At 40.3% G+C, this 26,152-nt stretch overlaps 1 protein-coding gene and 1 long non-coding RNA gene across 3 annotated transcripts; one reads left to right on the plus strand and one right to left on the minus strand.

Annotated features, from left to right (window-relative positions):
• The first annotated feature begins 279 nt into the window (after positions 1 to 279).
• DLEU7 (deleted in lymphocytic leukemia 7) lies at positions 280 to 16,210 on the plus strand. Of its 2 annotated transcripts, none has more exons than XM_059902966.1 (2): positions 280 to 978; positions 15,719 to 16,210. In XM_059902966.1, exons 1-2 carry the CDS (start codon positions 520 to 522, stop codon positions 15,923 to 15,925), a joined length of 666 nt encoding a protein of 221 aa, XP_059758949.1. In that variant the 5' UTR covers positions 280 to 519; the 3' UTR covers positions 15,926 to 16,210. The 2 variants fall into 2 exon arrangements, with proteins under 2 accessions (XP_059758949.1, XP_059758950.1); XM_059902967.1 differs by lacking the exon at positions 15,719 to 16,210 and adding an exon at positions 2,644 to 2,681.
• On the minus strand, positions 1,754 to 3,275 carry LOC132352479 (uncharacterized). The gene is made up of 3 exons (XR_009498736.1): positions 3,194 to 3,275; positions 2,381 to 2,417; positions 1,754 to 1,780 (listed from the first exon to the last, which is right to left on the minus strand). It is a non-coding gene; the product is annotated as an uncharacterized LOC132352479 (long non-coding RNA).
• Positions 16,211 to 26,152: the final 9,942 nt, after the last annotated feature.

The following is a 26,152-nucleotide window of genomic DNA, read 5'->3' on the forward strand; positions in this document are numbered from 1 at the left end:
TTGGGAAAGGGAGGGAAGAAGATCAAGCACAGTTTTCGTTTTGTGAGCTTTTCTCTGGCACTTCACACTTTCCGATTCCTGGTGGGTCTTTGACCCGTGCACTCCCATTCCCAGTCCTCAAGGCGTGAACGGTCAGCGGTAGGCATCCTTCAGGGGAGATGGGGGCGGGGTATCCCTGCGGATAGACGCATCCACACAGAGCGGCAATGCCAGCGTAAGCCCTGGAGAGGAGGAGGAACCAGCGCTCAGCATTTGGCTGATTTTCAGGTGTACGGGAAGCAGCACTTCAGGCAGCCTGGATTCCGAGCAAGCCTATTCGGACTTGAAGCGAACGCAGCGGCCAGCGTAGGTCACCGACAGCGGGCGGGGGCGGGACCGGCCCCACGCGCAGAGAGGCGAGGAGGCGGAGGAGCGGCGGCTTAGGAAGAGTGACCCCGGCGACCCCGAACGCCCCGCCTCCTTCGCTCGCTGCTGCACCTGCCCGCGGAGCGCGCCGAGCCGCGGGCGGAGGGGGAGGCGATGGCTAGCCCCGCGCCCTTAGTGGCCTCCATCAGCCACCAAATGGTGGCTCTGCACACCCTGCAGCTTCTGCAGCAGGAGTGGGGCTGGGGGGATGGTCCGGGCGCCCCCGGGAGCCCACGCGACCTGGACCACGTGTCCGCCGCCCCAGAGCGTCGCTCAGACCCACGGCTGGCCCGTGCCAGGCAGGGGCGCGGGGAGGAAGGCGGGGGCAAGGGGGCCAGGAATGTGGGGTCCGGGGCGCGGGCGAGCTCCCCCGAGGTGGAAGTGGTGCGAGGCGCCGAGGGGGGCGCGGAACTGCTGCCCTTACCCCGGGGTCGCGGGCCCTGCACCCTGGCCCAGATGGCGATGCGCAGCGCGCTGGCCCGCGTGGTGGACTCGACCTCGGAGCTGGTCAGCGTGGAGCAGACGCTGCTGGGCCCCCTCCAGCAGGAGCGGTCCATCCCCATCCACCTGAAGGTGAGTCTGGCCTCCAGCATCCATCCCCCTGCGCAGGTTCCCCCTGGGGCGGGGCAGCGCACCGGGATGGAGACGAGGCGGAGTCGCAGGATCCAAAGTCGAGCTTCCCCCAGAGATTCAGCACCTCGGAGTGGGAAGGAGGGAGGTGACATTCCGGGGATTAGGTACTTGGGACAGGGAACTCAGGGCCCACTGGGGGCACACCTGACTGCAGAACGGAGATGCAGAAAGGCTTTGCCAAAACCTTCCTCTGGCCCTTTCCACATGTGCAGCTTCTAGAGATGGAGGACAGCTCCACCTACTCCCCTTTCAAATTAAAAACCGTTTCTCCAGAGCCTTAAATATACGTATTAAGTTCCCTCTGCCTTTTGTATGACGAAATCACCTACAGTTATTTGAAGTTCCTTCACACTTACGAATCGCAGTTACTTTTGCATAAATCCAATTCCGCACAGAGCTCGGGGGCCTCACAGAGTCAACCTAAATTCTCATAAAGTAGCGTGAGAGCGGGCTGGGTCCCGGGTGTTGAAGCAGGAATACTCATGCTAAACTCCTGCTAAGTCACGCAGCTCATATTTGTAGGGCACAGTTTCCTCTTAAGGTACCAAACTGTGTTAGCCGATTTAGCCAGGGAACAGAGCAGCTGCCTCCCAGGCTGAGTGGGTTTGTGGAAATCTGGGGTTCTGGAATCCAGTCTTGGCCTTGCCATTAACCTAATTGGCTTAAGGTCACAGATCTCTCTGAGACCTTCTGGTCTTCCAATTTTGATCTGGAACATTGCTTCATTCATTCCCTGGGGAGTCTAGTGGAAGGAAATGGGGGAGGGGTAATGAAAAAAGAGCATTTCTCAAGACTTGCTATTCTTGCTCTACAAGCCAAAGTTTGGAAAACATTGATATATATTAGGTTGCACTATATACTGTAAAAGATTGATTTAAAATAAAAAAAAATAAAGCATAGCATACACCTGAATAAATATTGTTACTCTAAACTAGGGTTTCTCAACCTCCACACTATTGACATTTTTGTCTGGATGATTGCTGTGGGGTTGTCCTATGTACTGTAGGATGTTTAGGAGTATCCCTGGCCTCTACCCAGTCGATGCCAGCAGCATACCCTCCCCACCAACTGACAGAACCAAATACTGCTAAATGTGTGTGGTGGGAGGGGAAATAAGATCGCCTCCAGATGTGAAGCACTGCTTCATTCTGAAAAGTTTAAAAAACGAAGCTGCGTTTCACCAGTGCTCTTGACTGTAAGAGGTACCTTATTTTGTATCACCAAGAAATTTAAAAAATCCTGCCAATTAAGCTGTGATACACATGAAGTACGCTGTGATGCTAGGAACATATACAGGGCACAGGTAGGTTGGCAAAAGGAGAGACTGAGTGATCAGTTTTACCTTGGGTGATCCTGGAAGGCATCTTGGAGGAGGTAACCTTTAAAAAAAAAAAAAGAATGTTTACTCTCCAGGCATTAAAGGGAAAAAGCATTTCAGAGGAGCTGTGGGATCCAAGGCCAAGAAGCAATGAAAGGGCCTAGGGCTTTGGGGGAACTAAAATTAGTTCAATATGGCAGAAGGCAAAAAAAGGATGCTGGAGAGTTAGGTGGGGTCAGGTGGGAAAAGGTCTGTGGGTCATGCTGAGGACCTGGACTGTCTTGCAGGCAAAAGGCAGCCATTGATATGACTGAAGGAAGGACCCTGATAAATCACAGAGGCAAGGTCAGGTCAGAAGACCGTTGTCAGAGGGCCTGACCCAGTTGAGGAGCAATGACGCCCTCTGCTCTGGACTATAAATCATGCCACTTGAGGTTAATGCAGCTGCCACTTCTACTTGGTAATCCTTTTAACCCTCTCTACTTGACTTTTTGTCCTAAACATTTTCTACTCTCCTCAAACTTTCTTCATCCAAACCTCAACCCTCTCACTCCTTTACTGAGAAAATTGAGGCCATCTGACACAAATATCTTCCATCCTACCTAAAAAAATCTCATTTCCAATCATCTTCTTTCTTGTCTCTAATAAAGAAATACTGTTTGGTTCCCACCCCCTCCGCCTCCCAAATAAATTCTTTCTCTTAAGTGCTGGAGCAAATCTTTCATCTGCCCCTGGACTTTTTCTCTCAATTCCTTCCTCTCTCTTTGTATTTTCTAGTGCTTCCACTCTGCCAATTCCTCTTAATCCATAAATATGCTCAAATCTTCCTTCACCTACCCAGCCCCTTGAGTCTTGGTCCCCTTCTTCTCCATCACGAGCAAACATGCAGATGTCTGGATGTATTGCTGCCAGTGTTTCTAGAGGCACCCAGAGTCCCCATTAAGAACAGGGATCTCCACGGGGAGCTCAGCTCGGTGCTCTGTGATGACCTAGGTGGGTGGAATGGGGGGTGAGGGAGGTCCAAGAGAGAGGGGATATATGTATACATATAGCTGATTCACTTCATTGTACAGCAGAAACTAACACAACATTGTAAAGCAATTATACTCCCCCCCACCAAAAGAAAAGAATATAGACAACAACAACGACAACAAAAAAAGAACAGGGATCTCAACATTCTTGCTACTGGAGTCTGCTATTCACCTACAGGGGAGTAATGAGTTTCAGGGCTCCTGAGAACAGCCAGTGCTTTCAGAATGGAGAGAAGCAGGGAGAGGTTTCTCTGGATGATTTGTCTCCTTGCCAGCATCTTGAAATTTTGCTTTGGTTTGCTGTTTGGAGAAAAGGCACTATCTCCATTGGGTCTGTAAGGTAATGCTTACAAAGCATTTAGGCTCAAGGACACAGCAGTCTGTCTCTCCAGGGGGGCTGGTTATACAGACTTGGCATCATCATTACTGGTGTTAATTCAAATGATTTGGATGAGTGTTCTCCATATTTTTAAATTAAGAACATGCAGATTGATTTTATACATGAGAATGGTTTCAGGAGGTTTTGTGCTAAAGGAAATAATGCTTGCATGTCACTTGGAAGTGTGTGGAAATTTCCCTAACATCAGATCTCTTCCATGGCATTCCTTGCCACAGAGAGGAGGAAGACTCACTTGAACAGCACAGCACAGGACAGCGATCCGGTCCCATGAAGCATTTCAAACCTACTCTGCCACTTCCTGCTGCAGACTCTTGGGCAAGTTATTTAGCCTTCCTGTGCTTCAGTCTCCTCACCTGTAAAGTGGGAACAGTGGTATTTAACGTTATTGAGATAACGCATATGAAGTCTTAGCTACTGGCTGCTCATGGTAAATTGCAATACCTTTGAACTTTATTATTATTATTATTATTATTGATTGATGCCTCAATCTTCTTCAGTAGTCTTATTGACTATTATTATATTTCATTCTTGATATTGATGGATCTGACTCCTGAACTCTGTATTTACTTTCGAGACTGTTGACAAAAACAGAGTTAGGATGACCCAAAGAGACTTCCAGGAAGCCTTCACTTTCCAGAGGTCAGCTTTAGCCCATGGCTGATGACTGACTTAGAGATGTGACCATTGAGTGACTCGCTGATCAAACCACCAGAATTAAGGGAGTGAAATTTTCAGGCCTGAAGGCAGAGAAACCCTCACCACAATAATAATGCATATCTTTACAGTAGTTTACTATTTTCTTAAAGAAGCCAACACTTGATATTCCTTTTGAGCATTTAGAGATTATTGAACTCATGCAGAAAAAAACAAACAAACATGAAATGAGTCTTTTCATGGTGGTTAAAAATGCTTAACAAAACTGAGTCTTGTTAAATTTGGTGGAAAGGATGGAGTTAACCAGCTTGATAAAAATTTATTACGGGAAGAAACTGAGGCTCAGAGGAATTTAGAACTGCTGAAGAGCCTGCAGCTGAGAAGTAGTGGCCCATGATCCAAACATGGTTTTGTCTGACTCTTTCTACCAATCACAGTGCTAGCTCATAGGGGTGTTATGAACATTACACTGAAGTAAAGTACATGAGAGTGCACAGTTGTCAGGGCACGGTCATACATGCCATGCACTGCACACCACTTCGGCTGCAATAGTCATTCTGCACACTGAGTATCATAGTCAGCTTGGGCTGCCATAACAAAATGCCACAGACTTGGGTGGCTTAAACCACAGACATTTATTTTCTCACTGTTGTGGAGGCTGGGAAGTTCAAGAGCAAATTTGGTTTCTGGGAAGGGCTCTCTTCCTGGCTTGTGGACTGTCACCTTCTCCCTGTGTCCTCACATGGCCTTTCCTCTGTGCCAGAGAGAAAGAGAGATCTTGGATGTCTCTTCCTCTTCTTGCAGGACACCAATCCTATTGGATTAGGGCCCCACCCTTATGACGTAACTTAACTTTAATTACCTCCTTAAAGATCCTATCTCCAAATACAGTCACACTGCAAGTCAGGTTTTCAACACATGAATTTTGGTGGAACGCAATTCAGTCCCTAACACTGGGTGATTTGTGTCTCCTCTAATGATGGTCACCTTACATAGTGACAAAAAGCCCCAAGTAAACGTAGGAAATCTTTATCAAACTAGTAATACTAGCAAAGATGCTATATAATACTTGCCACCCAAACGGAGCATAGAAATGTGTGGAGCACCAGAAGGAAGAGAGTCTAGGATTTTAAAAACTTCTAAAAATGACCAACCCAAAGAGATCATTAACTAAGCCAATCATGAAGTCACTCTGGTTGAGTTTTGTCTGTCTTCCTCTGATAGTTAAAAACATTTACGGTTTCCAAGAGTTCTGTTCTGAAGCAAGTTTCATGGAAACAATGGCTGATGCCAGCTTTTAGAGGCAGAAGAACTTTCCTGCCATTGCAGATAAAACTTGCCTGTGAGCTCACCCATTGCAATTAACTAATTCTGGTACCAATAATTCTCTCACGTTCAGTGGTCCATGCTGGTTTTCTCATTCCACAGAGCAAGAACAGCGGTTGTAAAACTGTTGGCTTTGGCTTCACAGTCATTGCTAAGGCTTTTTGCAAATTGCAAGTGTGGATATTGAGTTACTCAGAGGCAGACATTGATGATGAGTGCTTTTTTTCCCCATTAACATTGGTTAGTGAAGCCAGTTTCTGCAAATTTGGGATTGTGTCTTTAAAAATTGCTAATATTCTATTGAAGAAATAAATTCTCATGGTTATATTATTAGTAGCCTTAGCCAGGGGATTGCTCTTTGTCTGGGACAAAATTGTGCTTTTATGTTAGGAAAAGGCCAAGTGACAGCTCTAGAAGTAGCTTAGTTATAGCTTTGTCATTCCTTATAAAGCGAATGATATGAAAATCAGGACATAAAAGCTTTCTGAAATGAACATTTAGGGAAAGATATTTCAGGAAGGCCCTAAAACAAACCTACTTATGTTTAATGTCTTGTGGAAATGCTGCCTTGCTTTATTTTACAATTTTGGGGTTTGCCTTTTGAGCATACCTGAATCAAGTGCTTGTATCCATCACAAAGTGCTTTTCATTAGACTTTTCTGATGAAAATGGTACTGTACCCAAAGCAAATGCATAAGGAACCTTAGTTACTTGTGAGCGTTTACACTGGGTACACCACAAGTAAAAATGTTTAATTTCCTGTGGACGACAGACTTTTTATGGTGACTGGCAGATACCGCGGTTCTTCACTGGGTGTTTTATTAATACGAAGTTGCATATCTATTTGAGATTGACCTAGAGTTTAGGCAATTGGTGATTGATCTGGGCCCTGTGAATTTGTTGTTCAAAGCCAGATGTCAATGAACAAAATGCAGTTGGGGCAATTTGTAGTATACTGTTCCTGATAGTATGGTTTTCATAACGCCACTCTAAAATAGAGAAACGACACTCCCATTTTATGTGCATATCTAGCATGGAGGGTTGTGTTGGGTGTAGGGAAGAAATTTGTGTTCCCTCATAGTTCCCAGCCCTGGGAAACTTTAGTGGAGAGTGGTCTGCTGTCCAGGCCGAAGTTCATTAAGGTCAGACCTCATCACAGAAAGCTGGAGGAAAGCTCTTTCTTCCATTAATACTCTCTGTAGAGTACGTCAGGCATTCAGGGAGAGTGAGAGGGAAAAATGTGAGAAGAAACAAGTTTGTGGAGGCCATTATAAGAGAATATAGCTCAAGACATGACTGTTTTGTAAAGAACCAATTTATTTTAAAGCCAGGGGTAAAGGGAATATGAATTGATTTATAGTTTGTGTAGATCTAGAAGTGATTTTGAAGATGATGTGATAGAAAAAAAAAAACCAAAAAACTTCTTTGTGTATTGTTTAAAATTACGTGCATTATAGAGCCTATAAAGTCATATTATATTTTTGACTTTATTATCTATTGGTGTTGGTTTCAGAAAACAAGCTTTGAAACTGACTCCTAATGCTAGATTGTTTTTGCTTTTAAGCCTTTGGTTTTGATGGGAGTGTTTATTTTCAATAAGAAGCTAAAAATGGGCTTAACTTTTCTTTCCTTTTTGGACTTCGCAGGTGCATTTTCAGTTGTTCAAAGATTCCAGAAGTGCACATTCCTAATAAACACAATGCACCATGCAGAAAAGTACAAGTGGGGTGGATTTTCTGAGACCTCTCTTTCACTGGGTAGGAGAGAACAGGCCGGAGGAAGGGAGAGCTCCAACTAGGAGGTCTCTAATTAGCTAGGAGTTGGCTTTACATGGGGCGTGGAAGGTTCCATGCCTTGAATCCCTTCCAGATAACCACACCCTCTCAACTATGTTGCAGGGAAGAGGGCTGGACCAATGGGACAGTCTTCAATTTGGATATGACCATTGCCAATTTGAGCTTTGTAACACTTAGTTAACCTTAAGAAAAATAGCATGAATATAGCCAGAAAACAAACATGAAACAATTCACATACAGACATTTTTGTTTCTCCCTCAAAGCTAGTTGGGTGCCTCCCAGCTTGCTTCCATGGTGTCCCTGTTCACCCCATGGTGGCATCTGCAGCTCTGTACTTCCCATTCACTAGTCTGTCCCCAGCACTGGACAGCGAGCTCTGCTCTCTGTGTCATCCTAGCATCTGGCCCAGTTTCTGATTTGGGGTGTCTTTGATGAATACTTGAGTTTTGAGAGAGAGAGGTTAATTCCAGCTCTGCCACTTACTTGCTGTGCGATTTAGGGATGTCATTTAATCTCTCCAAGCAGCATTTCTTTTCATCTCTCATTCACGGACGGTTGTGAGGACTGAGTGAAATAAGGTATATTAGGAGCCTTGCTTGGAGCCTGGCGCCTAGTAGGTGCTCAGGCTCATAGGCCTGACCAGTGTTCTTCAGACACTGGTTTGCCATGTTCCTCCCGTGCTCAGAAGTTCCAGGGACTTGACTGTGACATTCAAGGCTTTCTGCACTAGCTTATCCTGATAGGCAACACGAAGCTCTGTTTTTCTCAGACTGGATTCCTCCCAGTCCTAGCCCCTGCTTGGCTCCAAGCCTTTGCTGGTATCATTCATTCTCATTGTGGGGCCATCTCTTTTCCCTATGAGTTAAATACTGCTTTCTCCAACACCACCTCTCTTATAGTGTCTATAACAGTCCTTCTCACCTACCACTTTGCTGATGCCTCATCCAAATTTCCATTCCCTTCTACAAAGGCTGGCAATAATCTGATGGTCTCAACCACTTTTTTTTTTAAATTGTATTAAAAAAATACAAAACAAAATTTACCATTTTAAGGGTAGTGTTAAGTACTTCACATTTTTGGGCAAACAATCTCCATAACTTTTTCATCTTGCAAATCTGGAAACCCTATACCCATTAAACAAAAAGTCCCCATTTCCCCCCTCCCCCCAGCTCCTGGAAACCACCATTCTACTTTTTATTTCTATGAGTCTGACTGCTCTAGGTACCACATATAAGAGGAATCATACAGTATTTGTCCTTTTGTGACAGGCCTATTTCATTTAGCATGATGTCCTCAAGGTTCATCCATGTTGTAGCATGTGTTAGAATTTTCTTTCTTTTTAAGGCTCAATAGTATTCCATTGCATATATAGACCACATTTTGTTTATCTATTCATGTGTCCATGGATACTTGAGCTGCTTCCACCTCTCGGCTGTTGTGAATAATGCTGCCGTGAACATGGGTATGCAAATATCATTTTGAGATCCTGCTTTCAATTTTTTTGGATATGTACCCAGAAGTGGAATTGTTGGATCCTACGGCAATTCTAGTTTTAATTTTTTTGAGGAAACTCCATACTGTTTTCCAGAGTGTCTGCAGCATTTTTATGTTGCCAGCAGCAGTGCACAAGGGTTCCAATTTCTCCACATCCTCACCCACACTTGTTATTTTCAGTTTTTTTGATGGTAGACATTCTGTTGGATCTGAGGTGAACTTGGCTACTCTTTTTGAGCCTTAATCTTATTTTGTGTCACATCTCCACTGAAGGGTTTTAATAGGTTTTATTTCACCAGTTAGATTCCAAGTTTCTGTAGAGAATATTTTTCTTTTCTCTTCTACACTTTCTTCCTCTCCTCCTCTTCTTACTGACCTCCCATTTAGTGGAGTACTTCATTCACAACTTTAGATTGATGGCATGCTTTATAAATACAAAGAGCTTTCATATTCATGAGCTAATTTGACTTCTCATGGTAGCTATTATTGTTCCCATTTTACAGATGAGAAAACTGAATATTCCATAGATAAAATGACTTGGGCACGGATGGCTTACCTAAAGGATAGAACCAGGGCTCTGATGGCTATTCCGGTACTTGTGAAGGATTGAGCTTGCATTCCCAGGGGCCTTTGAAGCTGCCTGGAGCGCTGCCCTTCCTAACTGACATCTAGAAAGTCCCTTTTGCCATGTAACGTAACATACTCACAGGTCTGGGAAGAGGCCACAATTCTGCCCACCACAGGGCAGATTTCAGCTAAAAATTAGGAAGAAATGTTCTAAAAGCTAGAGTCATCTCTTCTAATGGGTTGCCTCCTAAGCACATGAGTTTCTCCAGTGTAGCCAAGCAAATTCTGGACAAGTGCACATCAGGTATGCTACTGAAAGGATTCACCCACAGAATGAGCTCTGTATGAACTCTGTGCAATGCTTAGATTGTGAGTCTATAAATGTCTGTTCTTCTATAGGATTGGGCTTTTGTGTTTTTTCCATAGCCCTCATCACATTTCACTGGACATTTAGAGATATGCTGTATGTGTCTCATTTCTCCTACTAAGTTATAAGCTCTTTAGAGATCAGGTACCATGTCTTATTGTCTTTTATCTAGTGTAGTAATAAGTCATGTAGCGGAGACTAGATACATGTTTGAAATAAATTTAACTGATTTATTAACTGAGGCAAATAGGCCGAGGCCATTACCCCAGTAGATTAGTTGAGTCACGAGACGTTATCTCAACACACTTTATTTATTTATTTATTTATTTATTTTTTAAAGTCTGTATTGAATTTGTTACAATATTGCTTCTTTTTTTTTATGTTTTGGTTTTTTGGCCATGAGGCATGTGGGATCTTAGTTCCCCGACCAGGGATCGAACCCGTACCCCCTGCATTGGAAGGCGAAGCCTTAACCACTGGAGCGCCAGGGAAGTCCCTCTACTCACTTTAAAATGTAAATGCTGGCCATCGATTTGGACCCCTGTAGCAATCAGTACATTTCATGTCCAAAAATCTGAGATTACACAAGGCTTTAGAAGTTCCAAAACCTGCTTTAAGATTGCCCAGGCACCATCATGTTCTAATTCTGGCAAAGCGCTCAAAGCACAGTGTAAGATATTACATCATTTTTGGAAGCATCTGGGACTTGCTAAATAAAAGCTGCTGGGAGGATATACTCTGTCATTGAGTGGAAAGCACCATAAGTGAAATCATCACCAATATTGATCATGTGAGTTTCCACCGAAAGTCCATGAGCCATTTAATAGGCTGTTGCCTTAAGGCTGTCACTGGTGGCTCCTACCTTCTGCAGTAGAAGCTGGGTTGGAAGCCATGATTACTGGATCCATAGTTGCCTTTCAGACCTTCCAGAAAGGAAGAGAAGTGACCACCTGTTTTATTTTTCCCTTCCTTGGCTTAAGAGTCCCATGGAAAGCCTATTCCTATTAATTTGTTTTCTTTGACTGTTAATATATTTGAGAAAGGATTAAATGGAAATACTGTACTAAAATAGTAAAATAAAGAGACTTTGCAAAGCTCGCCAGAGATCTGAAGTTTACCCAGGGCCTCAGGGACCAGTACAGCCCAGCAGTGGAATTTTATTGTATGTATAATTTCCCCCAAAGATCCCTTCTTTGCTTCTTTACAGTAAATGTGAAATTGACTTCAGATTTTAGGCCCACAAATATATTTTTAAAGGCATTTTAATCTTCTTTGGGTGATGAATGCCTTTGCAGACTGGCTAGTAGGCACACGTCAGCACACATTTCAGTGGTTCCTTCTATTTCAAATTTCCTTTTGCATGTTGTCTTTGATCCTTCCACTTTGTACTTAGAGTTGGATTACTTCTATAAAGCAAGTGGACAATTTCCCTTGATGTGGATCTTGGGAAAGTAGTCCAGAGTCATTTTTTCCCCCTACTTTCTCATTCCCAAGCAACGTGCTGCAGTAATATAGGTGACCCCATAAACTGTGGGACAGATTATCTAAGTAGCCCCTTGATACCGTCTGAACAGACATGAGCAATACTCAAAGGCAGGGAAGCAAGAATGCTTTAAAGAGAAAAAAAACGGGAAGGGTGGTAGCCTGTGAATACTCGAATAAGGGGACTGTACTGTGTTAGCCCACACGGAGTCCTGCTGCTGTTGTTTGCTGAATTGAATGAATGGATATTTGTTTTGTTTCTTGGAGGATGTTTTCTAATAAACATTTTGCCAGAAACCCAGGTCCTTCTTCTTACCCAAGTGAGAGAGCTTTTTATTAGGGAAAAGAATAGCTTCTCTTTCTACACAGAAGTAGGAAGAAAACTAGTTCCTCATCAAACTTTGGTTCAACTTTTAGTTCTTCTTTTTTTTTTGGATTATCTATTTTTCTTAAGTTTTTGAGTTGAATTCTTAGCTCAGGGATTTTCAGTGTTTAAGTGGTTTTTCTTTACTTATATAAGAATTTAAGTCTATGCTTTTCTCACTGGAGCTACATCCCACAAATTGTGATATAGTAGTTCCATAATTGTTCAGTATAGAGCATTTTAAAATTTCAATTATTTTTTCCACTGACCTATGAATTATTTAGAAGTGGATTAAGTCATACATGTTTTTGGAAGGTTATATACATTACTGATTTCTCATTTATTTGCTTTGTGATTTGAGTGATATAAACTTTGATATTAGTTGAGATTTGTGGCATTATCATAAAGTCATCTTTCATAAGTAATACATAGATGTTTGAGAATAATGTATATTTGCTTATCTCCATTAGACCAAGCTTATGATTAGAAAAGATTTTCAATCCTTTCTCTCTAGGCTGAATGTCCTGTTGTTTGATCAGTTTCTGAGAAAGATGGGTTAAAATCAGTCTTTATGTCTGGGGATTGAATGTAAATTGAGATTATCATATTAGATGCACACAAATACAAAACTGTCATATCTTCTTGGGGAAAAATAGTTCCTGTTATTAATTGCAGTTTATTTTATCCCTAATAATGATTTTTCTGGATTTATTTTGACTTCTCTTTGCTTGATGTATATTTAGTATATTTACATTTACTTTCAATCTTTAGGTGTTTTTAGTTTTAAACGTGTTGCTCATAAGTAGCATATAGATAGATTTTGAAAATCCAACCTGGCAACCACTGCATTTCAAAAGGTGATTTATTTGGTGCTTTCTATTCATCTGCTTTATGTTTGTATCTTTATTTCTCCATTTTTACCTTCTATCAGTAGAATCAAAAAGGTTTTGATATACCTTTTCCCTCTGCTGATTTTGAAATTTTATTATTTCTATACCTTTTTTTTTTTTTTTTTTTTTTTCAAATCTGTACACCAAGGAAGGTTTCCCATGGATAGAATCTCCCACGCTGTCACCTTCGGATATTCTCGCGGTCCGCTGCAACGAGCGCGGTCTCCGGAGGGTCGCAGGAAAGGGGCATCGAAGCCTGCAGAGCTTTGCTAGGTCCCGAAAGGTGCAGCCGAGCACTTGCGCTCCGTCCTGCTTGGTGCCGCCTCCCGGGCCTCGTATTCCTCTACTTTTAACGATGATCCTTACATTTCTCACATGTATACTTAACAAGCCTGAAATTTATCAGTTTTGCCACTTTTGTCTTCAATAATACAATGCCTTAGAATGCCATTGCATCCTACATGTTACTGCTACTCGGCATTTTAGAACCATCTTGCTTTTTTAAACTCCAAGTGAGTTGTTATAATTTTTGTTTTGATTAATCAAATCTTCAGATTTACACTGTGTTTTTAAGTTTCTTTGTTCACTGTTGCTTCTTACATCCTCTCTTTCTGAGTTGAATCTCCTCTTTATGAATTATATCTTTAAGAAGATCTGATAGTGAGGGTCTATTTGTGGTAATTCCTTTTGTGCTTTTAAATAAAAGTATATTTACTTGTCCCTGATGTTTAAATGGTAGTTTAGTGGGACTAAAAAAAAAAAAATCTTGGTTGACAGTTATTTGAGGATATTGTTCTATTCTATTCTATCTTCAATTGTTATTGCTTAGTAGTTGGCTGTCTGGTCATCCAGACCGAACTCTGTCTTTTTCTTTTCTGGTTGCTTTTAAGAGCAGTTTTACCTTAATGAGTTTAGATTTGGATTTCGTTTAACTTTTTCTGCTCAAAGCTTGTTTTGTTTCGTGAATCTAAGGATCAATTTGGGATCATTTGAATCAATTTGGGATAATTTTTATCCAGTATTCTCTTTGACTACTGCTTCTCCCCCATTCTTTTTCTTGTCTCTCCAGGAAATGTATCTGTTGTACCTTGTCATTCTGTCAATCCATGTCACTTAACTTCTCATTCATATTTCCCATGACTTTATTTTGCATTCTGGGTAATTTTCTCAAATTTACCATCCAGTTTACTAATCTTCACTTCATATGTATTTATTCAGGTGTTTAACATTGAGTTTTTAATGTGTCCTGATAGTTGTCATTTCTACAAGTGGTATTGGCTTCTTTTTCAAGCCTGTTTTTTCTTCGGACATTTTTTTTCTGATTTCTTCTTTTATATCTTTAATCATTATAAATATATTTTATAGTTTATATATGAAATTCTTGGAGTTTAATCCTGCCCTACATTGCATCTACTGTATCATGGTGGATTGTCCTTGAAATTTCATATTCTGAGTTTGTCTTCGACAGAGCTTTATGGGACTGCTACTCAGGGCCATGGGTTGTGAACATGTTTCTGTGGAATAGGCTTTTGTTTGCTTTTGCCATGTGTCCATGGATATCTCAGACCAGTTCCAATTTTTCAATTAATTTCTTGGCATGAGTGTTCCAAGAACATGTATATGATATAGAGGACAACTACAAACTTGAACTACTGTGTAGTATAGGTCCACAGTTACAAATTCATAGGGACAACTTTACCTTCCATACCAAACCCAGCTCAAGAGAGACCAACTTTCTTTTCTTGATAGGTATTGGCAGGCAGCTAAAGTAATCTACTTTTCTTTTATACCCGGTCCTTGGGGATTTCCATTACTTTCTTGCAAGCTCAGAAAGGATGTTTGTTCTGTATTATTTAGAATATAGTAGCAAGGCATTATGGGCAAACTACATGTGCCATGTGCCAGAACCAGAAGTCTGGGGGGAGTCATTTTCATGTACATTTGAATCTTGAAGGATGGGGGGTTAGGGGTGCCAACCCCCCAAGCAGTCAAAAATCTGCATATAATTTTACAGTTGGTCCTCCATCTCCATGCTTCCAAATCCACGGATTCAACCAACTGTGGATAGTGTAGTACTGCAGTACATATTTATTGGAAAAAATCTGCATAGAAGTGGACCTGTGCAGTTCAAACTTGTGTTGTCTGAATCAACTGTATTTAAAATGAAACATATAGTCAACATTATCTCTGATGTGGAATAATTTCAGAGTACCATTTACGTATAATGGATTTTAGAATGTGAATATTTGAGGATTAAAAAAATCTATTTAATTAGCTCATTCTTTAAAACTACCAGTGAACTATTTCTAAATCTGCACTGGACATTTCTTGGGACCATGTTCATTAAATACCAAATCCTGTATTGGAATCTTGAAGACAGTGATTATGGAATAATAAGAACAAAGTCTATTTGTGTATTCGTCAAAGCTCTTTTAGGAACAAATAAGAGAAACTCAACTCCAAATGGCTTAAGTAAAAAGAAATATTTATTGATTCAGATAGCTAAAAAATCCTGGGATTTATTGTTCAAGTACAGCTAGATTGACATGCTCAGAAAATGTAATTGGAATCAGTCTCTTTTAATCTCTTGTTTCTACTTTTTTTTCTGTGTTGGCCTCACTTTCATTTGAATTCTCTCCTTATGGTGGCAAGATGTTTTCCAACAGCTCCAGTTAAACAGAACTTCTCTTTCCCAGTCTAACAAATATCCTGGGACTGTGGCTTATTGGTCTGCCTTAGGTAATCTGTCCATCCTTGGCCAGTCCAAGTGGCTGAGGTATGATGTGCTCTGATTGACCTGGTCCCTGGAGTTGTGGAGTGGAGTCAGCTTTGGTCAAACCACATAGGCTGAGAATGGAGGAGAGTAGTTCTCTGAGAGAAAAATCGAGGTTCTGTCATCGGAAGATTGGACTGGAAACTGGGTACACAAAACACAACAACTGTCTTCCATAACCTATCTAATTGATTGTTTGTGTTTGGTCTTCGTTTCAGGACAGTGTTGAGTTTAGAAACATCTGCAGTCATTTGGCTCTACAGATTGAAGGACAGCAGTTTGACAGAGATTTGAATGCTGCCCACCAGTGTTTGAAGATGATAGTCAAGAAGCTGATTCAGTCTCTTGCTAATCTTCCTTCGGATGCCCACATGGTAGCCTGTGCTTCCTTGAGACAGATCTTACAGAATCTCCCAGACATATGAGTGTTCAAGACACTGGAATTGAAACCACAGCGAGCACTGCTAAGAGAACTGGCTACCTTAAATTCCTAAGCGGATGGGCAGACAATGGATGTTTTTATTCCCAGGAAGGAGAGACTTGGTAGCATATACAGCAGTCTGACCAGTGGCATCCGTAACCCTTGGGAATTATAGCATGTTGGTAAAAAATTTTTAAAGCAGTAGTTCACATTTTTAAGTGTGTTGAAATATTTGCTGACTTTTTGATTGAAATATATTCCACTTTGTGGAACTGACTGGATTATATATGTATAGACATTAATGAATATATATTAAGTATTAATTTTAATTGAATGACACCTTAATCTACATTCATACTAATGTAGGCCTATGAGGTTTAATATGGCTATTGGATGATTAGAGCTCCATGGTTTTTAAAATTATTTTGAATAAATGGGATATTTGGTAATTGATATGTTCTACTTACTGAGCACTTCATTTTATGTTATGAGAATGATCTTTGGATGTTGTAGGACCACACCACATGTGTCAGTAATTATGAGTTCCAATCTTGGCATTAATAACTTGCTGTTGGGCAGCGAAGAGCTGCTTCTAAACCTTGTGCTTTCATCTACTGATTTGTAAATTAATGATAATGAGCTCTGAAGTACCAAGGCTATATGATATGTAAGTACAAAGTACAGTATTATTAAAGTCTCACGTGAAAACAGCTAGCGCCTCATACTCTTTCTAAATATTCCCATTGAAGTAGGAAATTCTTGGAAAAAAAAGGAGGGAGTGGACATACTGGCAGATTTCCCTAAATGTTTAGAGCGAGGAGAAGAGAGAGTGACTTTTTTTGCAACAAAAATCTACACATGCTTAGGAAAAACTAAATTTCCTGTTGTTTAATGGTGACCGCGTTGAGAACCAAAGTAAATTGAAATGCTGCTTTTCCCTTAAAGTTTTAATAGAAACGGCATCAGATTTAGAATAAAAAGAGTATAACGTAGCTTGTTTTCTGAAGGAATTATAAACTGGGTCTGTATGGTAAGAGTATACCTACTGTTAAAACAATTAAGTGATAAGAATAATCAAAGCCTTTTTAATCTCACATATTCTAATCCTAGTTGGTTTCACATATTTTCTTCCACAATCTTAAGATAAATATATTGCTTCTTTTTAGATGTAACTGACCATTTCCGTAGAAGAGAAATAAATTTATGAGACTGAATTTTAAATGAAAGATGAGAGGTGTGTATTTATGGATGTGCCTGTGTGTATAGGGGAAAGGATGGGCCAGAAGGGAAGGGCATTCATTTCTTGGGAACAATCTTTAGCACGTTGTTCTCGCACTCCTAGGAAACATTGTATTCTGGGGGTACCACTGTACTTTATGGTGCAGTCTTTGCCCACGGAAATTATTCCAAGACTCTTCTCTAAAGACATAGCATTATTATAGGCTGCCTTCCCATTGTAATCAATATCCCTATCAATAAATATTAATATTACAGGTTTTTTATAACTCCTATTCCAAGAAATATTGAAGATTTTTGCTTTTCTGTCTGTACTTGTGCTTTTTCCTCACTTTGCAGTGTGTTTCCCACAGACCAGTTGAAACCCCATTCATCCTTCAAGGCCTGATTTATTCACCATTTCTTTCGTGAGCCCTCCTGGATCATCCTAGTAGGACATGGGCTCTTCCTCCTCTGAACTCACATAAAAACACACTTTGTGCTACTGCACAGGCATTTATCACACACCATCTTATAGCATGGCTATTGGTATACCTGCCATCAAGATCAGCTTGCCTGAAGGCAAGGATTATTCTAGACATCTTTGTACATTGCATAGCAGCTATAATTCTAAAAGTTCTTTGACTCTACTAGAACTTCCATGGCCCCTACCACTTTTTCTCACACACACACACACACACACACACCCATTTTTACTTCTGTGGCTTATGTTCTTTGCTCAGTCTGTATAATCATTTGGTTGTACATGCTGCTCTCTTCTTTTTTTCCCTTTGGTTGAGTGCTGCTGGCAAAACTCCATTCTTGGTCAAGACCAACTCTCCTCCTACTCCCATGTCTGCTCGTGAGTTCTGAATATGGCTTAAGAATAACACACGGCTATGCCAACTCACTTCAATTCATGGCTTGCAATCTCAAGGGACCCTCATGTCCTCCATTAGTGCTACTTCATTTCCTAGGACTGCATTGTCCCATATGGCAACCACTGGCCACATGGGACTTTGAGCACTTGAATACGGTTAGTCTGAATTGAGATGTGCTGAAAATGTAAAATGCACATTGGCTTTTAAAACTAAAACTGTTTTTATCATTAAAAACAAATAATGTAAAAGATCTCAATAATTTTTTTATACAGATACATGCTGAAATGATAATATTTTGAATATATTTGGTTAGATAAAATACATTCTTAAAATTAATTTTACCAGTTTTGTTTCACCTCTTTAAGGTGGCTACTAGAAAATTTGAAATTTAATTTGTGGCTTGCATTTTATTTCTATAGGGTAGTGCTGTCCTAGAAAATTTGCTGGGCAATTCAGTGCTGTCCTTGACAATTACACTCTGAAGGGTTTGCTCCATACCTTCTCAAACTTGGTTCTTCTTCATTTTTCTCATTCTCAGCTGATGACCTTGCTTCTGATTGCACAGAAAAAATAAAAGCCCTCTGAAGAGCATGGTCATCTTCACACTAACAGATCTACCATATACCCTGATTCCCTTTTGTTATAAGGAGGACTTGCCCTGCTCCTACCTGAAGCTGATCAACCACTCAGGCCCTGGACCCTGTCCTCTCTCACTTACTTGAAGATTTGCCTTTTGCACTCATTCCTTTGTCTGCATTACCAGTTTTTGCTTCTTAATGGGAGCATTTCCATCAGCATGATATTATGTTATAGAATCTCCAATCTTTATTTTTTTTAATTTTATTTTTTTTATATTACTGATTTTTTTTTACATCTTTATTGGAGTATAATTGCTTTACAATGTTATGTTAGTTTCTGCTGTATAACAAAGTAAATCAGCTATATGTATACATAAATCCCCATATCCCCTCCCTCTTGAGCCTCCCTCCCACCCTCCAATCTTTAAACAACAATTTCTCCAGCTACGACTCTATTTTTCTCCTTCCCTTAAGAAAAAAATTGATTGCAACAGTCTAAATTAGTTGTTTACAATTTGTTTTTTTCTGATTCCCTTTTGAACTCATACCAAATGGATTTTGTACCCACAACTCCACGAAAATTGCTCTTGTTAAGATCCCTAATGACTGCCCCACTGACAAATTCAAAGGTAAATTCTCAGTGCTCATCTTATTTCATCTATCAACAGTTTTTGACACAATTGATTACGCCCTACATGAATCACTTTCTTATTCTGATTTCTGGGTCAGCAGACTTTCATGGTTTTACCTTTTTTGTAGCTCACTTCACAGAACTGTTTCCTGGCTCCTCCACATCTCCCTAACTTCTTAATTTTGGAGTGCTTCAGGGTTCAGTCTAGGTCCTCTTCTCTATCTACACTTACTCCATGGTGATTTTTAAATTACCAGCTATTCACCAATGACACCCAGGTATATGTGTTTTGCCCTGAACTCCAGACTCCTGTAGCAACTGACTACAGGATGTCTTTACTTAAATGTCTACAAGGCATTTCAAATTCCAAAATGGAATTCTTGATTCCCAACCCTGCTTCTCCCCATCCTCTAAATCTCATGTGGCAGTGGCTCATATGCGTGCAGTCACATAGGCAAAAAAGAAAAACACTGAAGCCATCCTTGTCTCCTCCATTACTCTCACCTCTAGCCACTCAATCAGCAAAACCTTGAAAATACATCTCCAATCAGATCACTTCTGACCACTTCCGTAGCCACTATTATCTCCTGCCTGGAATATTGCAGTACTTTCCTGAATTGTCAGACTCCTTCACTGGTGTCTTCTCATTATCTATTCTCCACACATCAACCAGGGTAATATAAACCAGATCAATTATTGCTCTGCTCTAAACCCACCAATGGCTGCCTGTTTTACTCAGAATAGAATCTAAATTCTGCCTCTGATCCATCTCTTGTCACACTTCTGTTCTAACAACACTGATCTCTTTGCCACCCTCACCTCTTCAAACACAACTGGTCTCAGGGCCTTTGCACTTGCTTTTCGCTCTGCTTGAAAGACTTTTCTCTCATCTACTTTAAGTAGGTATTGACTCCAATGCCACCTCATTAAAAAGGCCTCTCTAATCCCCTTACTGAAAATACTATCCCATCACTCTCTTATCCCTTCTCCCTGCTTTGTTTTCTTAACTCTTATAATGACCTGAATTTATTTATGTGTTTATTGACTGTTGTAATTGGGTTGGCTGGCGGCTCCCAAAGATTATGTCCATGTCCTAATCAATGGAACTTGTGAATATTACCATATATGGCAAAAAAGTGAATATACTTGGATGGTGACAGATGTGATTATATTAGGGACATTGAGATGAGATTATTTGGGATTATCCGGGTGGACCCTAAATGCCATCACATGTCCTTAAAAGAAAGAGGCAAAGGGAGACAGTATAGTCAGAAGAGGAGGTGGCAGCGTGACAGAGACACAGGCTGGAGTGATGTGTCCACAAGTTAAAGAATCCTGACAGCTATCAGAACCTGGAAGAGGCAAAGATCAGATTCTCCCCTCGAGCCTTCAGAGGGAGAGCTGCCTTGCTGACACCTGGCTTTGGGGCTCCTGGTCTCCAGAACTGTGAGAATAAATGTTTGTTGTTTTAAGGCACTCAGTTTGTGATAACTTCTTGTGGCAGCCGTAAGAATGGATACACCTACTTTTCCTCCCAGGAATGTAAACACTGGGACGTTGTGCGTGGTTGTATCCCCAGTGCTGCAGCAAGGCCTGGCTCAGAGCAGCAGCCCAGTAAATATCTGATGAATGAAGACATACAAGTCATGTGGTTAGTTTTTCAACTCTTTTGTTTGTTCTTTCTTTTGTTTGTTTTTTACTGAGGGATTTGATTCCTCCAGAAGTTTCCCAAGTCTTATATATCTTCTGGTAAATATCTAAACTCAAAGAAAAAACTAAAAGGACAGTTTTAAGGGTTAAATGAATCAGCACATTTCAGTCAGGTGTTAGGTTAAAAATAATCATGTAGCTATCATTCAATAAAAGGTTAATAATTATGATGGTCATCATTGTAACAGGGACTGGGCCAGCCTAGGCCACTCTGAAGAGTGGGGTCCTTTTTATCTTGTCCCTTACCCCAAAGACTACACAAATGTACCTTTAAAAGCAGATTTTTAAACTTTATTATCGTGGCTATTTTCTTCCACAGCCGTGTCATCACCATCATCATCATCATCAACAACCAGAATAGAAGTTCCTACATTTTTGTGGCCCAAGCAACGTCGGGAGGGGGATTTGATCATCTTGGAGCCAAGCTGTGGTTTTTTTATTTCAGACCACATAGCACCTTGAATAAGTGTGACACTTGGGTGGGTGAGGACAGTTTGTGGGTGTCTCTTGATAATGCTGAGAAAAATTTGAGTCCTCTGATAATTTCTTTGTTGTATTTCCTTAGATATTTAACCCTCACATTCTCCTGGACTCTTAGTTTTTATGCTCTTAACAATAGATTTCTGGAAGCACATTTGCTTATGGAATAAAAATAGGGGCCATACTGAGGACTTTCTAAGTAGAGCTGGACAGCTAAGTGACAAGATCATACCTATACCCCTTTCTCTTATCCTTAGATACTCTCCTCACTCTTGTCTCTACTTTTCTGGAAGCTCTGCGAGGTCCCAGATTGGCCTGATCTTACATCCTTTTGACTGCATGCCTTATTCTCATAGAGGAACTATCTTCGGGTTCCTTTGGCTGTGTTCCATTTTCTTTTGTCTCATCAGCATCAGTTCTGTTCTCTCATTTAACTGCTCTTACTCTTCTTACAACTTCTCCCCAAAGTGGATTAGTTTCCTTGGTTTAACTTAAGGCCTTTGGAGGGTAGGAGACCATTCAGATACTTGTTCTAGGCAGAACACAAGACTACCAGGATCAAATTTTTCACTTCTAAAAATTCCCTGCAACAGTTGGCCCCGTTATCCACTGTTCTTCATGCTCTGATGCCAGATACTTATGAAGTAAATCTATCTGAGAGGAGTATAAATTCTGTGGATCCATGAGTTTCAAGACACATTTAATTCAGCAGAACTTTGAATAAGAAGTGTTCTGTGTAATCTGGGTATCCTCATCAAGGATCCCAGTGTTCCATTCTACAGCCAAAAACTTACCACAGTCCTGGTTTCACTTAGCTCATATCAGAAAGGTCTAGGTTATTATGGTCCTGGCATATGTTACTGGAGAGCTTACTTTTGTCTGATGTGACTTCTTTACTGCTATGCTCAATAGAAGTGATATTTAAAGCTGAGCCATGGTTTATAAATTTCTCTTCTTGTAGACAAGCTCATATTTGCTCCATGCTTACAGTCATAAGTCAGGAGACAATTTTAAGGCTGACAGAAATCTCTCCCAGCACAGAAGTAACACTAATTTGTTCCTCTTGCCTTGATGAAGAATTTGATATCATCATGGCTTCACTTTCTTTTTCCTTAAAAAAGCATTATGAAATGTCTGGAGCGTAGAGGGTATCTGGTGGAAAAATAAATTCACCGTGCTCCAAGAAATGAGTCGCCAAAGCCAGTGTGGCTTAAGCTGGTACAGAGAGTAGGTTCCATAAGCCCCCTTCCCCTTCCCTGCATGTGTAACTCTAGCTCTAAATGTAACTGAGGCGTACAGGGGCACAGCACATGCTTGGAACACATGTGTGTGTCTGTGTGTGTGTGTCTGGGCTGGAGGAAAGGAGGGCAGGGGAGGAAGTACACCTGAGTCAGGTGTTATAATCCCAAACATGAGGAAAGCAGTGGGATAATTTGGAAAATGAATGTCCTTGGGGATATCTGCAGACTCACCTTGAGGAGGTCATCAAATGAATTTGATTGGTTTATTGATTTGCTCAAATAAAAAATATAGGGCTTCTCACACATGAAGTTTTTCATGCCATTTGATAATTTGCTTAGTGCTGATGTGACAGCTATTTTATGTACAACCTCATTGTCCTCAAAGTCTGTCTCCATACTCTCTCATCTCTCAGCCTCAATCTTCCCAATCTTCTCTCAGCCCCTCTCCAAGTCTTGGACCATCTTGCATAGAATTTGAGGGCAAAGGTATTCATAAGGCTATTAATTGCATTATTTTTTGTATCTAAAGATTCTTTTATGTATAAATAAAGTTAACAGATATTGGTCTTTTGTTCTTTTCTCTTAATTTTTCATATGTTCCCTTGCCTCTCTTACAGTCTCAGATTACATGATAGCTTGTTAGACACCTATTTCCTGTGTAACTCAAAAGTGAAGTAAATGTGCATATAGTAGGAATGCTGTTTACACGCACATAGGATGAATAGTCATACCTAGAGGGAACGTGAATAAAGCTCCTCTATCCATTTTTCTCTCATGGCAATTTTGATTGAAAGACAAAAACAGAATGAGATAAACTTTGTGGGTGTGATTTCCCTCACACTTTTGCTTAATTAAATCTGAATGGTTGATACAATACCTATATTATTCTGTATTATGAAATTCTGTGCTTTTTTGTAGCCACTTCAAGAATATTTCCTGTTTCTGAAATTAAATTTTTGAATTTTTCATTAAAAAGGTGAGTAGCTTTGCTGTTTTTTAAGTATTAGGAGCCCTAAAGTTAATGGGGCTGGAATTATTGCCATGAGGTTGCACTGAATGTTGTTCTGCCCCTGTTCTCGGGTCTTGCTTCTTCTGGGAGAAATATTGCAAAGTCAAGTCACAAACATTCACAAAGTCAGGTGCAGCCTAAGTGGGTCCATGGGACGATTTAATTCAAATTTACCCAAAGCATCAATAAACATACATTCTTACTCAACTTGGGCCTAACTCTAGTGCAAACCACCATCTATTCTAGATGCAAGATACAGTCGGTCCATTGTTTCCAGGTGTTTTGATGACTGAACCTGCTCAATAGTTGATCTAATTAGTATGGAAAAAATGAAAAAGAGTTGACAACAAATCCAATCAATTCAGTAGGAGTGTGTGTGTGTGTGTGTATGTGTATCTGTGTGTGTGTGTATCTGTGTGTGTGTGTGTAATTCCTGTATCAATAAACATGTGATTTCCAGCTGTTCCCTTTCACTTTCCTTTACTCATTTCAGTAGTTTAAAATCAACAGGTTGAAAAGATCTTTGAGGGGAGAGGTTTTTCTATTAACAATGGGTACCCATAAAAATAAAAACTCTAGAATGACACCCAGTTCTAAGCAATGATTACATATCTAACATGTTCCTAAATGGGCTTTTTGAGTACTAATTATTACATCATAATTTCTCAGAGGTCTTTTAGTTATAGGTTTTAAAACTGTTCATTACAAATAAAATGAGTTCTTGGGAAAATGAAGGTGGCCCTTAGCAAAGCAGTATGACTAGTGAAGAATAGGGTTTGCCAAATAAAAGACTCAGGTGCTTTTATATTTATCCAGGTAACTTGTTATCTAGGCATCTACTTATTTTTAACCTTTTATTTTGAAATAATTATAGATTCATAGGAAGTTGCAAAATATCGTGCATGGGGTCTCATAAACTCTTCACCAGCTTTCCCCAGTGATGACATCTTATATGACTATAGTACAATAGCAAAACCAGGAAACTGACATTGGTACAATAGTGCTAACTGGATTACAAACCTTATTCAGTTTTCATCAGTTTTTACCTGTACTAGTGTGTGTGTTAATAGTTCTATGCAGTTTGATTCCATGTAGAGTTTTCTGTAAGCAGCACTACAATCAAGACAGAACTGTTCCAAGACCTGTACTCTGAAAACTATAAGATGCTGATGAAAGAAATTGAAGATGACACAAACAGATGGAAAGATATACCATGTTCTTGGATTGGAAGAATCAATATTGTCAAAATGACTATACTACCCAAGGTAATCTACAGACTCAATGCAATCCCTATCAAATTACCAATGGCATTTTTTGCAGATCTAGAACAAAAATCTTAAAATCTGTATGGAAACACAAAAGATCCCGAATAGCCAAAGCAATCTTGATAAAGAAAACTGGAGCGGGAGGAATCAGGCTCCCGGACTCAGGCTCTCTGACTTCACTGTACTATCCTTTACTGTACTATAAGGCTATGGTAATCGAAAAAGTATGGTACTGGCACAAAGACAGACTTATAAGTCAATGGAACAGTATAGAAAGCCCAGAAATAAAACCACGCACCTATGGTCAATTAATCTACGACAAAGGAGGCATGAATATACAATGGAGAAAAGACGACTGTGGTGCTTCAATAAGTGGTGCTGGGAAAACTGGACAGCTACATGTAAAAGAATGAAATTAGAACATTCTCTAACACCATACACAAAAATAATCTCAAAATCGATGAAAGACCTAAATGTAAGACCAGATACTACAAAACTCCTAGAGGAAAACATAGGCAGAACACTCTTTGACATAAATCGCAGTAATATCTTTTTGGATCCACCTCCTAGAGTAATGAAAATAAAAACAAAAATAAACAAATGGGACCTAATTAAACTTAAAAGCTTTTGCACAGCAAAGGAAACGATAAACAAAATGAAAAGACAACCCACAGAATGGGAGAAAATATTTAAAAACAAAGTGACCAACAAGGGGTTAATCTGCAAAATATACAAATAGCTCATGCAGGTCAATAGCAAAAAACCAAACAACCCAATCAAAAAATGGGCACAAGGTCTAAACAGACATTTCTCCAAAGAAAGCATACAGATGGCCAAAAAAAACACATGAAAAGATGCTTAACATTGCTAATTATTAGATAAATGCAAATCAAAACTACAGTGAGGTATCCCCTCACACTGCTCAGAATGGCCATCATCAAAAAGTCTACAAACAATAAATGCTGGAGAGGGTATGGAGAAAAGGGAACCCTCCTACATTGTTGGTGGGACTGTAAATTGGTACAGCCACTATGCAAAACTGTATGGAGGTTCCTTATAAAACTAAAAATAGAGCTACCATATGATCCAGCAATCCCACTCCTGGGCATATATCCGGAAAAACCATACTTTGAAAAGATACATGCACCCCAGTGTTCAATGCAGCACTATTTACTATAGCCAAGACATGGAAGCAGCCTAAATGTCCATCGACAGATGAAT

This window comes from Balaenoptera ricei, chromosome 18, assembly GCF_028023285.1.
Source record: "Balaenoptera ricei isolate mBalRic1 chromosome 18, mBalRic1.hap2, whole genome shotgun sequence".
In the NCBI taxonomy this organism is placed as follows: Eukaryota; Metazoa; Chordata; class Mammalia; order Artiodactyla; family Balaenopteridae; genus Balaenoptera; species Balaenoptera ricei.